Raw genomic sequence first — 15,914 nt, 5'->3', positions numbered from 1 at the left:
AAATTACTTTGCTACTATTAAGAAGCAAGGCAAACAGAGTGTGAGCTGTGTGTCCAATATAAAGTATACTAAACAACCACGCACTTAGCTTCCAGATGAAGAAATAGAAAACCAAAGTGTGAGACTGCCTCAGTGGTTAAGAGTGCTTGCTGCTCTTCCTAACGAACTGAATTCAGTTTCAGGACCCATGCTGGCAGTTCACAATGCCTGTAACTCCAGTTAGCCTGTGCACATAAATGGGACACACACTCACCTAGACATATGCACATAAATAAAAACAAATCTTAAAAAGAAAGAGAACCAAAGTGATATGTTTCCTATATTCCTCTTATCTGTCTCCTCCAAATCTCCCAACTATCTTAGATCTGTGTTAATCATTTTTAGCTTTTCCTCAATCTTTAGATAGTATTATACATATTTCTATCTTATATTATTATAGCCAACACTGTGTCTATTTTATTAAAGTATTATTTATCTTTTCAAGTACTAGAACTATAGATGTACAATACCACATGTGCTCAAGGAACCCCCTCGCCAGGGTTTCTCTGTGTGGCCCTGGATGTCCTGGAACTCAGGGATCTGCTTGCCTCTGCTTTCTGGGTGCTGAGATTAGATTAAAGGCATGTGCCACCACGCCCAGCTCTCATGACAAACTTTTTAATCTTGCTCAGCATAGAGTTTACTTTTAATAATCCAGAGGCAGAGGCAGGCAGATGTGTGAGCTCAAAGCCAGCCTGGCTTACATAATGAATTCCAGGGTTAGTCAGGGCTATAGAGAGACTGTCTCTTTTCCCTTGTTTTCTTTATTATCTTCTTCATATTCAGTTTTACGAGTGTCATGTAGTCCAGCCTCCACCTGCCAAATGCTTAGCTTACAAGTGTATGCGACACCACAATCTCTAAGCACATGTGGTGTACTCAGGTTCAGGTGTGAACATGTGGAGACTGCAGTGTGATGCTAAGTGCCTTTTCCTCTATTGCCTGTAGCATGAATAATAAAAACCCAAAGACAGATATTGGGGTTCAACCTGAAAACCAGAAAAGCAAGGCAGCTAAGCCACTAGAGAAGTCTTACCTCTACCAATGCTAAGCAACCTCAGACTAAGCCTCTCTCTCCTCCCATTTTATACTCCCTCTAGTGCTGGGATTAAAGGTGTATGACTCCCTAGGACTGGGATTAAAGGTGTGAGGCACCACCACCTGGACCTGTTTCTGCATGGATCTTGTGTAGCTCAGAGTGGCCTTGAACGCACAGAGAACCATCTGTCTCTGTCTCCCAAATCCTGGGATTAAAGGAAGGTGCCACCACTGCCTGACTCCTAGTGACTTAGTTTTGCCCATCTAGGCAAGCTTTATCTATTAAAACATAAATAAAATTATCACTACAATTGCTCTCCACTGTAGTTTGTGAAATAGAGTCTCACCCATTTTGACAGGGTTGGATGGCTTACCAGTACCCAGATTAGCTGGTTTGTGTTCCCAGTATTGAGGCTGCAGACAGGTGCCATCACACCTTGCTTTTACAGGCTGAGATCCAGGGTCTCACACTTGTGTAGCAAGCATTTTGCCAACTCAAGCATTTTCTAACCCATACTTGAGCTGTAATCCACCTGGACAATTATATATGGGCATTGTGAAGCTGGTCTGGTTCCTCTCTCTACACGGACATGCAGCTATCCCAGAACACCTTCACCTTCTCTCTTGCTCTAAGATTCCCACAGACATCTAGAGTGCAGATAACCCCTTGGTGATGATAGCCAAAACGAGAAACTAATTGAGACCTGCATAGGGTCCAGTTTTTGACACTACTACTATAAAATCCATGACCCAGAAGCACACAATTGGGGCTGGAGAGATGGCTCAGAGGTTAAACATTTGCTGTTCTTGCAGAGGACCCAACTTAGGTTCTTAGCACTCACATGGAGGCTCACACCCATCTCTAAGACTCCAGAGGAGCTGATATCCTCTTCTAAACTCCAAGGGCACCAGAGAGACACAGAAGACAAAACCACTTATACATAAAATATAACAAATAAATCTTTAAAAAACAAAACCCACAAAACTGAGTTACAACAAACAAAAGCAGCAAGAACCCCCCCCCCCACACACACATCTTAAATATTCCATTCCTAACTACCCTTCCACATGTGCAGTCTGTGTGCTGGAAACCCTTGCTATGATGTCTTGACAGTTCATGAAATAAAGGGCCTATGAAGTTAATCTTGATAGCCAACTTGATAGGATCTAGACTATCTATGGAAACATACCTCTAGATACATTTGCTACAGTGTTTCTCTAGAAAGATTTAACTGACAGAATGACCATTCTAGGATCCATTAATATTTTGCCCCCTCTCACTTCTATATACACACACAAAATAAAAATAAAAAACAAAACACTAAGAATATGGAGGATGAGTCTGGCACAGGAGACCACTGACTGAGCAACAGGAAGAGAGATCACCATCAGAACACATCAAGGGGCAGGACAGAGGACAGCTTGGCTGTGGGGTGTGCTTATCATGTGCACTGGGCTCCATCATGGAACTGAAGCATGCATCCCCAGACTTAAAAAGCCAGTAACACACAAGTACAAGAAAGGAAAGGAAGACACTCAAGTATATGAAAATACCCTAAGGGGGACTAAAAGAAGAAAGGGACCATACTTCCCAAGGGCATTCAACATTCCCACAGCAACACTGATCATGATTCTAGGGAAATGACTTCTGACTAGAGGGAAGAACACACACTCTAGGGTCAGCAAGATGTTTCAGCAAGTAAACTGTTAGCCACAGAAGCCTGACAACCTGAATTCAAGTCCAGGGACCATGGAAGAGTGGAAGTCTCCCAAAGTTGACCTCTGACCTGCACAGGAGCAGGTGTATCTACAGAAACACACCCACTTGTGGTGATATTTTGTTTGTGATCTAACAAATAAAGCTTGTCTGAAGATCAGAATGCAGAACTACCCACTAATTAGTCACAGAGGCCAGGCAGTGATAGCACACCTTGAATCCTAGCATTTGGGAGACTCTGTGAGTTCAAGGTCACCTTGGGTTGTACAGGGTTCATCCAGTCTAAAAGAGAAAGAGCCAGGCGGTGTCGCCTCACACCTTTAATCCCAGAGCGAGGGAGGTGGAAACAGGAAGGGATATGGCTGGGCAGAGAGAGGAATATAAGGTGGGAGGAGATAAGAGTTCAATTCATTCAGGCATTTAGTCTGAGGACTTGTAGAATCAGAATACCCCACTCTATCTGAGGATTTCACAGCAGTAAGAACTAGTGGCTGGCTGCTCTGCATCTCTGATCTTTCAGCTTTTACCCCCAATACCTGACTCTGGGTTTTTATTATTAAGACCAATCAGAATTTGAGCTACACCTGCTTATTTGCATGTTTATGGTCACATCAACCAGAGGTGATTATGAAAGAACCTTAAAACTCAACCACCCTAAAAATTCCCTACCAGAAAGCAGCAAGCGTCTGCCTGCCTTCACTCACCTAGATGCACCCTTCCAATAATCTTCTGTGTGCCTACGCCTTTGGCTATGCCAGCCCAACGACGGTCCACCAGTCTCATGATGTTACACCTTTCTGCACAAGCCTGGCTCATAATAGTCATCTGGGCACCTGGAGGGAGAGAGATATCAAACTGTAGAAATTATAACACACACCTCCCTGCCTAGCCGCTCTTTTATTTATTCTTGAAAACTCTTGATGTTCCTCCTGCCTCAACCTCCACGATCTAGGATTGCAGATGTGCACCGACACCCCTGCTTAATTCAATTTCCGTACCAGAATCTAAACCAGTACAGAAACCCAAGAGTTTTTTGTTGGGTTTTTTTTTTGTTTTGTTTTGTTTTTTTTGTTTGCAATTTTTCAAGACAGGGTTTCTCTGTGGCTTTGGAGCCTGTCCTGGAACTCGTTCTGTAGATCACGCTGGCCTCAAACTCAGAGATTTGCCTGTCTCTGTTCTCCTGAGTTCTGGGATTAAAGGCTTGTGCCGCCTCCACCCAGCAGGAGTGTGTTTTTAATGGAGTACCAGAATGACACTAAAAACTTTACCTGCAGAAAACAAGCGCGTCTGGAAGCGACCTAAACTTCAAATGCTGCTGTCCATAGACAGCAGTGTTAAGTTAAGCAGCACTTTACACTTAGAACATGTCATCATTTTGTGTTGTTGTTTGCTTTTGTTTTGTTTTGTTTTTGAGTTAGGGTCTCACTTCCTATGTAGTCCAAAATTAGTCTTGAATATGTAATCCTCCTGATTCAGCCTTCTGGGATTACAAGTGTGTACTTCAGCACACAGACTCAAGTGATTTTTATTTAAAGCAGTGGGACACTATGGCTCATGAGCTAATAGAGCCTGCAGCTAGGAGTACAGCCCAGTGGGAGAGTGCCTGCCTAGCATGGTTTGATCCCAGAGCCACTTTAGAAAAGTTGGACACAGTGGCATATACTTTTTTCTTTCTTAAATTTTATGTGCATTGGTGTTGTCATGGGTGTTGGTTCCCCTAGAACTAGAGTTATAGACAGGTGTGAGCATGCCATGTGAGGTGCTGAGAATTGAACCTGGACCCTCTGAAAGAACAGTCTTGACTTGCTCTTAACCACTGAGCCATCTTTCCAGCCCCACCAGCACATACTTTTAATCCCAGCACTCAGGAGTCAGAAGCAGGAAGATTTCTAGGATTACATGTTCTATGTAACTCTATGTAACAAACATGTTCTATGATGCAGTGCTGGGTACCACACTGAGGGCTCTGAGTAAGCTACACAAGCAGCATGTCATCACCTAGGGCACATCCCTAGCCTGACCTCAGGGTATTTTCTATCTCAGACAGACACTTCTATAATCTTTGTCTAGCCCTAGCCCCTCCCTTGAATCCTGGCTTCATACACCTGTGTACTGGAAATCTCTAGCTCATCCCAAACCTCACTTTGAATTTCTCTATCGTTGCCAGTGACATGGCCTTCTCACCTTCTTACAGCTATGGCATACTATAATGTTGACTCCTGCTGCCTTCACTGTGCCCTTACAACTGTCCTGACCCCACAAATAAGGTCTCTGAAATGCCTGCTTTTCTGACCTCCTTCCTTCCTACCATAGCTACTAGTCTGGCTCGCAGCCACCTCCCTCCTGAGTAGATTCTTCTCTGGCTTTGAACCTGTGCCATGCATACATAATTTAAAGCAAATATGACCCTCGAAGTTAAAGAATTTTTCCAGTTGATTCTGCTTGTACTCATCCCAAACTATAACCTCCTTAAAGTCATTTCTTTACTTATTCAATAACCCTTAAAGGTCCCACCTTTTTAATTTTTTGATACAAGGTTTCTCTGTGTAACAGCCCTAGCTGTCCTGGAACTCACTCTGTAGACCAGGCTGGCCTTGAACTCAGAGATCCACATGCCTCTGCCTCCTGAGTGCTGGAATTACAGGTGTGTGCCCAGCTAAGGTTCCCACTTTTTATAAGACTGTGTAAGTCACAATGCCCAGAGTCAGGCCCACTGCATCCTGTTGATCTATAGCCTTACATTCTCCTACCTCCTGTTTCAGAGAGATAAAACATAACCCTCATAAACCCAGCTTCAAACTCATTATAGAGCTGTTGATGGCCTTAGATTTCTAATTCTCCTGCCTCTACCTCCCAAATGGTGGGATTAAGGTCTGTGCCACCATGCTCAATTTATAGATTGCTGGATCTAACCCAGGCCCTCTCTCCCAGTACCCCAGCTCCACTCTCACTACACCTAGAAGCATTTCAAAGTGGGAGCAATGTGTCTCCTGTTTACTCTGGCCTCCTATAAAGGATCCTTTCCTCAACAAGGATGTCTTTAGGGACCCAGCCCTGAAACGCAAGATAAGGTCAAATTTGAGGAATGATACAAGATAGGGAAGAACAAATGGTTTTTCCAGAAGCTTCACTTTTAGGTATATTTTTGTTTATATCATTAAAAGTTTAAAACACGGGGCTGGAGAGATGGCTCAGAGGTTAAGAGCATTGCCTGCTCTTCCCAAGGTCCTGAGTTCAATTCCCAGCAACCACATGGTGGCTCACAACCATCTGTAAGGGGATCTGGTGCCCTCTTCTGGCCTGCGGGCATACACACAGAAAGAACATTGTTTACTTAATAAACAAATATTTTTTAAAAAAAAAGTTTAAAACACACACACACACACACACACACAAAGGATCCTTTCCCTGTTCTCATTTATATGAGTCTTACCTTTGCTTATGCCTGGCTGCAGACTCACCAACCAATCCTGTTGTCTCAATTCACTGTGTGTGCATCGGTGGGCATTAAAAGCACCCATTCTTTGTGGGTACTAGCAGATCGTGGGCATGAGAAAGGTGACAATGGTAACTAGGATATTACACAGTGGTGGTCATGTTTGCTTAGCAGGCAAGGCCCTGGATTCCACTCTGACCACACAAAAAAACAAAAATCAAAATATCTATGAGGAAACTAAGATTCAAAAGGCCCAGAAAGAGTCTAGGAAGTCTGGAAGGAATTCTGTCCTCGTCTCCACAAACTAATGTGGGAGAAGCTGACTTAGTTCATAACCCCAGTTCCTACTTGTGCAGCAGTTTAACGGTCACTCCGAGAGACTCACCCATGTACTCCAGTTAGGGAAACTGGTCTCTACATCCAGCACACCCACCCAATGTGCATCTGCTTTAGCTCAGTGACGAAGGAGTCTCTGGCATCAAGCTGAGGCTGAATTCACCAACTCTCTACCTGGGACAGAGACTTGGCTTCCTTATCTGTAAAGCAGGGACACACCATGGCTCATAGAGATGTCTGAGGCTGAAATATGATGGACGCAGTAAGATGTACTAAGCATCAAGCGCAGAGCCTGGTGTACAGGAAGCATTTAATGTGCACTGGGGAGCTACACATTTCTCTCTCTCATATGTCCTGCAGCTCCTGACAGGAAGCCTTACCACTAAGCACTCAGCCAATGCATGCAGTTTGGGGTGCACAATAAGGGAAACGAGCGCCACCTCGTGACCTTTTAGGGGGAATCCCTTATTTACAGTCTTGTGTCTAGGTATAACTGAGTGCACATATAACTAAAATCTGATACAGTAAGAAAAATGAACATATGACCTAATTTATCAATCAAAACAGAGAACTACTCAAACCACCTCCTTAGTAACCAACCCTTCCTTTTTTTGAGTCCCACAAAAAGCAGTTCCAAATAACTGGGGCCCTAAATACTGACTGTTACCCATTTGGCCCAAGGTTAACCTGCCAACCTTCTTCTTTTTAAGATTTTATTCTATTTTAATTACATGTACATGTGTGTGAGGGGGTTCAAAGTGAGTACAGGTGGCCAGGAAGCCAGAAGAGGGGTGGAGTTATGGGTGTTTGTGAACTATGTGATCTGGGTGCTGGAAACTGAACCCACATCTTCTCCAAGAGCAGCACTAACTTAACTGCTGATCCCTCTCTGCCCCCGGTCAATCGCAACTATGTCTCCCTGTGCTAGCCTCTATTTTTCAGTTCTCTGGTTAAGTGGACAAGAACCTAGAAACACCCCCTGGGCCCTTACTACCAGTTGAGGCACGGCAAACACAAAATCAGGTAAGAAACGACTGGGAAAAGAAATCTATCACTAACACAAAGACTGAAAAGTGAAAATGTAACTTCTAGGCACCAGCAAGCAGAGCACAGGACCAGTGCCTCCGCTCCATCCCCACCTGAGTCAACAAAGGCTTTCACAGGATGCCCGTTCACTCTGCAGTTGATGTAGAGCATGGCGACCTGGCCGAAGCTCTCCGGGGCCTCCTCCATAGCTATCGTCATGTTCTCCTCGATGTTCTGCTGCCTGCGGCAAGTCAGAGAAGCACACTGAAAACTCCGTTTCCGGAAAGAACACCACAAACACATTTGTAAACGGTTTTGCCCTAACTGGAGCAGCTGAGTCACTGAATGGAAATTGGTTCTGTGTTCCCCACAGGTGACTCAACAGGAGGTGATGAGAGACAGAGCTGGCAGAAGACCTAAGACAGGCATAAAAACCATCCTCCTCTAAAATGATCATGTCCCCCTAAAAGCTCACAGATGGAAAAACTCATAGAAAGCAAGGCCCCAGGCCCTTTTGATCTTACCAAACATTGAAATTTCATTAGTAATACTTATGACAGGTTTTTACTGCATAGCACAGGTTGGACTTGAACTTGTGACCCTCTCATCTCAGCCTCTCTAGTGTTGGAATTATAATGTGAGCACCATGTTCCTATATTTTTAGTTTTTTGTTATTTAGATTTGGATCTTTTTGAAACATGGTTTCTCTGTGTAGCCCTGGCCGCTGCCCTGCCTTCCAAATACTGGTAATAAAGGAATGTGTTGCTATGCCAGTCCTATGCTCCTTAAAAAAAAAAAAAAAAAGTTTATTTATTATGAATACAGCATTCTGCCTGCGTGTATGCTTGCCAAAAGAGGGCACCAGATCTCATTATAGATGACTGCAAGCCACCATATGGTTGCTGGGAATTGAACTCAGGAAGTCTGGAAGAGCATCCAGTGCTCTTGGTCTCCGAGCATCTCTCCAACCCCATGCTGTTTTAACCGAGGATGTCCTGGGCATTTGAGTATCACCCCAGTACATCAGCCTTACTAGTCTGCGACCAGAATCACAGGTATTCCACCTGTCTGTGCTGTGTAGGCTGCTTCATCTCCACAACTGGCTTTTCTAATCTGAAAAATGAAAAAACCCACAATTCCTTCCCATTACAACGCTGATGAACAGCCTTACAGAATTTAGCTTATGGTGCTAAGTAAGTCAAGAGCAGAGCTTCAAATGTTGCATCTATCTGGAGATGTAGCTTAGTTGGATGAGTCCTTCACAGTATGCACGAAAGCAGGGGCCCCAGAATCATATACTCCAGGTGTGGTGGTGCACACCTGTACCTCCAGCATCTGAGAACTAAAGGCAGGAGGATCAGAACTTTATGGTCACCCTTGGCTACATTTAAGACCAGCCTGAGATACACATACTGACTGGCTAGACCGTATACCTTTAGGCTGGAAATAGTGAACTCGGTCTATAATTTGAGGTAAAGTTCACTGTGAACTAAGGACGGCTAAGACCACATTCCAATACATGTGCACATGTCATAAGAACACAGAGGCACTGTCTACATACCATCTGATGTTAAATCCAGTTATCAGCTACACTGGATTTAAAATCTGCACAGAAATGCCAGTCTAGATTTGTCACGGAGGGTGCTTCTGAAAAGGGTTAAAAAGGGTTAACTGAGGAAACTCTGAATGTGGGCATCACCATTTCACAGGCTGGGGTCCAAAACTGAATAAAAAGGAGACATGTTCCTGTCACCATGCCTTCCCTGCCATCATGGACTAGGGCCTTAAACAGAATAAATAATTAATAAACTCTCCTTGCCTTAAGTTTCTTGTCACAGCAAGTAGATAAGTAACTAACATGCTGTCCAATGTTACTGCTGATTTACATGGCAGGCACAGAACTGAAATAGATCACATGGTCTACAAAACCTAAAACAGCTAACTACCTAGCTTTACAGAAAGTCTGCAGACCCATGCTCTGAACGCCATTGCCTGCGCTTTCCTTAACACCCTGGTTCACTGAACTGATGGTAACACTTCTTAGCAAGCCCAGGCATCCTTGTTTAATTTAGTCTGGCAAACAGGGAAGCTACTTACTACACCTTGGTGTACACATGCCCATGTATAATGCTGGCATGTGACAAGCAGAAATTTTAAAACATATTTGATAAAATTAAATACCTTTATGTAATGGCACATTATAAATTTAGAAATTACATACAAATAATTATATAACCCCTGATGTTGTTCTAATCCAAGTTACGTTTCAGGAGAGAAAAAGAAAAAGAGTATGTGGGGCTAGGGAGATGGCTCAGTTGCAATATGTTTACTATTCAAACACAAGGGGACCTGGCAGTATCTAATTACAGTGGTGGGGAGGTATACACGAGGGTCCCTGGAGCTCACTGGCCAGCCAGTAAACCTACCTAAACCTGTGAGCTCCAGGTTCAGCAAGAAAAGTCGCTTCAAATAAATAAATGAGTGAGTGAATGAATGAATGAATGAATGAAGTGAGTGCTGCTGAGGAAAAGCCCAAAAAAATCTCAGAAAAATTAATCCTTTGAAATAATACAACCAATCTGCTGCGGCTCTGAAGGTCACAACCGAAGAGCTTCAGAAGTGCAAAGTCTCCTCTGAATGTGGGGTTGTCTTGTCACCAATCTGACAATTTAAGTTTGATCTCTATGACACATGGTGGAAGGAGAAAACCAGATATAATTCCCGCACTCTATCTTCTGATTGACACACATGTATCACCGCATGGACATCCATACTGATAAATAATAAAAATGCTTAAACTCTAGGCAGCTTTGACCACATTTCTTGGGCTGGAGAGATGACTTGGTAGTAAGAAAGCTTACTGTTTTTCCAAAGGACCCAAGTTTGGTTATCAGCACCCATGTCAAACAGTTCACACCTGCCTTTACTTCTAGCTCCAAATTATCCAACAGACTCATTACACTTCTGTGGCTCATATATGTGTACGTGCAGACACACACCAATAAAATTAAAGTATTCACAACATGTGGTAGAACACACAAAAGCAGGTAGACCTGAGCTCAAGGCTAGCTCAAGACAACACAATTCAACGAACCAGTCAACCAAGTCAACCAAACACAAAGAGTTTCAGGGCAGCCCCAGATGCACAGAAGTGACAGGCCAGCTTGGGCACTCTGAGTAATCTGGTAATCTCCTTTCCCTACATCACCCAGTTTCCTTTACCCCACCCCTATGGGAAACAATCTGTTTCAATTCGATACACTCCATTTCCAGGGTTTGTCTACGGCGCCTTCCCACCTCCACTACCTAGGATAAATGCAACTACGCCTGAAATCAATGTCAGACTCCCTTAGAGTCTCAATCTGAGAATATAAATGGTTTATTTCTCTGGGCTGACTCAGCTAGTCAAGCTATGTCCATGGACACTCACTAATATCTGATTGAAGTACAGCTGCACAGGCCTTCCAGCTGGTGGAGAAGCCGAGGCAGGACGTTAAATTTAAGGCTAGCTTGTCAACTTAGTGAGATTGTTGACAAGCAGAGAAATAAAAAATAAAAGCAGAGATGAGGAATGTGACCCAGTGGCAGAACACTTGTTTAACTGCGTAAGAGAGGGGGAAATTCGCCATTATCTGATACATGTAAAGAGAACACTTAACAAACAGAACATGAGCAAATAGCTTAGGGCTGTCAATAAGTTCTAAGTATGATTTATTTCTTCAATTTCGAGAATAGTCAGAGTGTCCTAGATACAGCCTGGTAATAAAGGACTAGTCTATTGAGTACGAATATGTGAGGGTCCAGTGTAGGCAAAGGGTGGGGAGAGCCTATGGGTATAATAAAGCAAGCAAGTTGGGCAACTACAGCTCCCCTGCTATTCAGTGTAATGGGAGTATCATTAGATTTGTTCCTCTTAGTTACAGGAGAATTTTCACCATTGGCAACAAAAATTGAATTGGGTTTGGGGAGCAGATGGTCATTTTATTCAGACAGCATCTAGCTTGTGACTAGCCTTTAGCATCTCTGTACCTGTCAGAGCGTCACTCCTGAAGATCCTGACTCATCAGAATAGAGAGAAGACTCAAGCATCTACAATCTGAAAACCTTACTGCATGCTTTAATACAGCCCCAGCAGAGAGCCGCTGCAACAGACTCGGGGTTGGCAGAGTGTCAGGCAGGGAGCCAGCAAGGGGCAGTGGAAAGAAGACAGAAGACTGCAAGACTCCACTTATGCACAGTTCTCTAATCCAACCGCCTTAAAGATCTGACTTAATCAGGATTGAAATCAGCCTTCAGAGAAAGTCTACTGATCTCAGCAGATGGGGTTTCTCCTCAGTCATCCTTGGGTCAACTACCTTGCTTTAATGATGCTGTTTTGTCTGCTAATCAGGAAGTGCTCACAAAATTTGAGAGCACTTCCAAACACTGGATCAAAACGTGAGGACTATGAAGGAGAGAGTTACCTAGACAGACTGAGGTTATTATCTCAACCTGGAGATGGGGAAGTCGTCTGCAAGCAGGTGTCTAGTTAATGCCTGAAGACCTGGATGCTGTGAGCTTGCTCACTAGGTAGATGAATCTTACCTTATATCTTCTTCTATCTTTGCCTGAGCTTCAAGATCAAAGGGGTCAGCAGAAAACAGACGAATCCTTTCTTGTTCTCTCCGAGCTCGGTCCTGCTGCTGCTCTATCAGGACTCTAGAAAATTTCTCTACAAAAATAAGGGAGGGACATGTTCAACTCTACATTTTCTTTCTTTCTTCTGGTTTTCACAAGACAGGGTTTCTCTGTGTAGTCCTGGCTGTCCCGGAACTCACTCCATAGACCAGACCAACCTTAAACTCAGAGATCTGCCTGCCTCGACCTCCCCAAGGCTGGGAAAAGGTGTGCAGCACCATTACCCAGCTACTTTTTATTTAAAAAAAGTTTTTATTTCATTTTAGCAGTGTTGGTACAAGCTTTTAATACCTGCACTTAGAAAGCATGCTATCTCTGTGAGTTCAAAGTCACCCTGGTCTGCAGAACAAGTTTCAGGACAGCCAGAACTACACAGAGAAACCCTATCCTGAAAAACCAATAATAAAGAAAAAGAAAACCCCAAAGAGTGTACTCTACAATTCCAAATACATTAAGTTTGAAAACAGACAAAACAAATCACATATCAGAACAGTACCAGCCTATTCAAGAGGAAAGTGAATAGAAGGGACACAGTGGACCTTTCTAGCTGAAAATGGCTTCAGTGGGTAATGTGCTCAACTTGTAAACATGAGGACCCAGAACCCACACAAAACTGCAGGAAGTGATGGTGTGCACTTGAGTCCCAGTGCCCGAGCAGAGACAAGAGGCTTCCTGAGGCCCTGGCCCACCTGCTAAAAAGCCAAGGAGAGACCCTGCTGCACAGAAGGTGGATCATATTCTTAAGGATGATATCTGAGCTTTCCCCCAAGTCTACATATGCAATCCCACTTTAAAATGACTAAAAACAAGCCAGGTGTGGCAGAAGTTTGTGGGCCAGTCTGGTTATCTGAATTTAATCCCTGTCTCCCCCAGGAGAACCAACTCTTGAGAACTGCCCTCTACTATGGCTGTGGCGTGTGCTGTGACACCTATTCAAGATGAAACCTGAGTTCAGACCCCCCAGAACCAACATAAAAGCTGGTGCAGCCGTACAATCCACATGCCAGGGCTTCTGTGGTGAAGAAATCCCCCAGAAGCTCACAGACCAACTGGCTTATTGTATACCATGCAGTGACAAACAGCAGAGACCCTGCTCTCAAAAACAAGGTGGAAGGTGAGGACTGACAACCAAGGCTGTCCTTGACATCCATATGCCAGCTGTGGCCACACAAATATAATTTAAAAAAACAAAACATCTTTTTCCCCAAGACAGTCTTTTTTTTAAAAAAAAAAAAAAAGATTTATTTATTTATTATGCATACAGTATTCAGTACTCTGCCTGCATGTCTGCCTGCAGGCTAGAAGGGGGCACAAGATCTCATTACAGATGGTTGTGAGCCACCATGTGGTTGCTGGGAATTGAACTCAGGACCTTTGGAAGAGCAGGCAGTACTCTTAACCTCTGAGCCAACTCTCCAGCCCCAAGACATAGTCTTTTTTGTATAGCCCTGGAACTCACTCTGTAGATCAGGCTGGCCCTTGGGGGAGGCAGAGGCAGGTGGATCTCTGAGTTCAAGGCCAGCCTGGTCAGAGTGAGTTCGAGGACAGGCTCCAAAGCTAGCTACACAGAGAAACCCTGTCTTGGAAAACAAACAAAAAAAGATGAAGCTGAGCACAGTAGCACACATCTTTAATCACAACACCATGGAGGCAGAGGCCCAGGTGGATAAAGAGACCACCCTAGGGGACTGGAGATATGGCTTTGTGGTTAAGAGCACTCACTACTTGCTCTTCCTAAGGGTACTGGTTTCAACTCCCAGCAACCACATGGTGGCTCACAACCATCTGCAATGAGATCTGGTGCTCTCTTCTGGCCTGCAGGCATACATGCAGGCAGAACACTGTATATATAATAAATAATTTTTTTAAAAAAAAGAGAGAGACTGCCCTAAGGCTCAAGATGATTTCAATTAAATACAAACATTAATCACCTCTCATCAACAAGTGGCCTGCTCAAGACTCACAGCAGACAGCCAATGGATTCAAACAGTCTCCTTACACATTTGTTCTGGCACAACTACTGACACACAAGGGCGCTTACCAAGATCTCCACTGAGTAGAGCTTCTGCCAGGGGTGGGTTACGCTCCTTCAGTAAGGACAGCTCGTGCGGGTTGGCCAGCAGCATGTCTCGGAGCAGGGCTGGGTTGTCTAAGCCTTGAGGTGACGATGCTGTCTCCCCAGGAGATGAGTGCTGAGCCTGCGCTCTGGGCAGCTGGCGCTGTTGGGGGTTTGATGTGCCAGGCACAGCTATACTACTGAAGTCAATCCGGGGCAAGTCTGTTGAGAGCAATCAGTCAAGTTTACCCAAATGATGCGTGCCATAAAAACAAGTGTTGAAGGAAACAACAAAAGAGGTATTCGTCATTGACAACATCAGCAAGTGGTAACTGTTAACGCTCTATGTCTTTCCCCTTGCCCTTCCTCCAAGAAGGTGCTATAAGAGTAAATTAATAGGGAAAAATATGAGAGGGGAAGGGCTCACTGGAGAGAGCACTCAGAGGTTAGGGTACTGGTTACTCTTGTAGAAGACCACAGTTCAGTTTCCAGAACCCACATGGTGGGTCAAGATGACCTGCAACTTGGGTCCTAGGAACAGCCTACATCCTCTTCTGACCTCCATGAGGTCAGGCACACACATGGTGCACATACATATGTGCAGACAAAACAGTCACACACATTATTAAAAAAAAAAAAGGTTAAAAAACTAAAAAAGAGGCAGGCATGGTGGTGTACATCTTTAATCCCAGCACTTGGGAGGCAGAAATAAGTGGATCTCTGTGAGTTAGAGGCCAGCCTGGTCTACAGAGTGAGTTCCAGGACAGGCTCCAAAGCTACAGAGAAACACTGTCTCAAAAAATCAAAAATCTAAACAAAACAAAACAAAAACCAACAAAACAAACAGAGAGAGAGACAGAGAGAGGGAGAGGGAGAGAGAGAGAATTTCAGAATCAGGTTCAACATGCCAAAGTCCTGGGCCCATTCCCCAGCACCACACATGAGGTGAAGCAAAAGGACTACAAATTCAAGATACATAGTAGATTTCTGTCCACCTTGGGTATACGAGTCTGTCTCAACCAGGTAAACTATACAAACTTATGCCTGTCTCAGTAACTGCAGCTGCCTATTCTAAATATGCTCTTCTAAAACAATTTTACTGTAGGCATGGTGGTGTGGGCTTTTAATCCCAACACTCAGGAAGCAGAGGTAGGGTTTATCTTTGTGACTCTGAGGCCAGCCTGATCTATACAGTGAATTCTAGGATAGACAGCCAGGACCATATAAAGAAATACTCTCCCTAAATAAATAAATAAATATTACTAATTAATTAAAGATGTGGGCATATGTCCCAGTGCACACCCGCCGTCTTAGTCACTGTTCTATTACTGTAAAGAGACACCATGACCATGCCAATTCTTACAAAAGAGAACATTTAATTGGAGACTTGCTTATAGTGTGAGAGGTTTAGTCCATTACCATCATGGCAGGGAGCATGGCGGGATGTTAGAACAGTAGCTGAGAGCTACATCCTGATCCATATGCTGAGGGAGAGACTTTGGGCTTGGCCAGGGCTTTATGAAACCTCAAAGCCTATCCCCAGTAACACACTTCCTTTAAAAGGTCACAAATCCTAATCCTTCTAATCC

At 44.0% G+C, this 15,914-nt stretch overlaps 1 protein-coding gene across 2 annotated transcripts in view; it reads right to left on the bottom strand.

Moving 5' to 3' along the window:
* LOC125395308 (regulatory solute carrier protein family 1 member 1) overlaps positions 1-15,914 on the bottom strand; it is a 41,490-nt gene that overhangs the window by 12,547 nt on the left and 13,029 nt on the right. For both annotated transcript variants that reach the window (XM_048426622.3, XM_048426623.3), the window contains exons 3-6: positions 14,311-14,547; positions 12,177-12,303; positions 7,706-7,833; positions 3,499-3,627 (exon numbers count right to left, since the gene is read on the bottom strand). In XM_048426622.3, coding sequence (XP_048282579.3) covers positions 3,499-3,627; positions 7,706-7,833; positions 12,177-12,303; positions 14,311-14,547 — 621 coding nt within the window. The remainder of the gene's footprint in view (positions 1-3,498; positions 3,628-7,705; positions 7,834-12,176; positions 12,304-14,310; positions 14,548-15,914) is intronic.

Source organism: Myodes glareolus, chromosome 6 (genome assembly GCF_982192425.1).
Source record: "Myodes glareolus chromosome 6, mMyoGla1.1, whole genome shotgun sequence".
Classification (NCBI taxonomy): domain Eukaryota; kingdom Metazoa; phylum Chordata; class Mammalia; order Rodentia; family Cricetidae; genus Myodes; species Myodes glareolus.
Note: the sequence above shows the minus strand (reverse complement) of the source record. Positions and strands in the feature narration are given on the sequence as shown.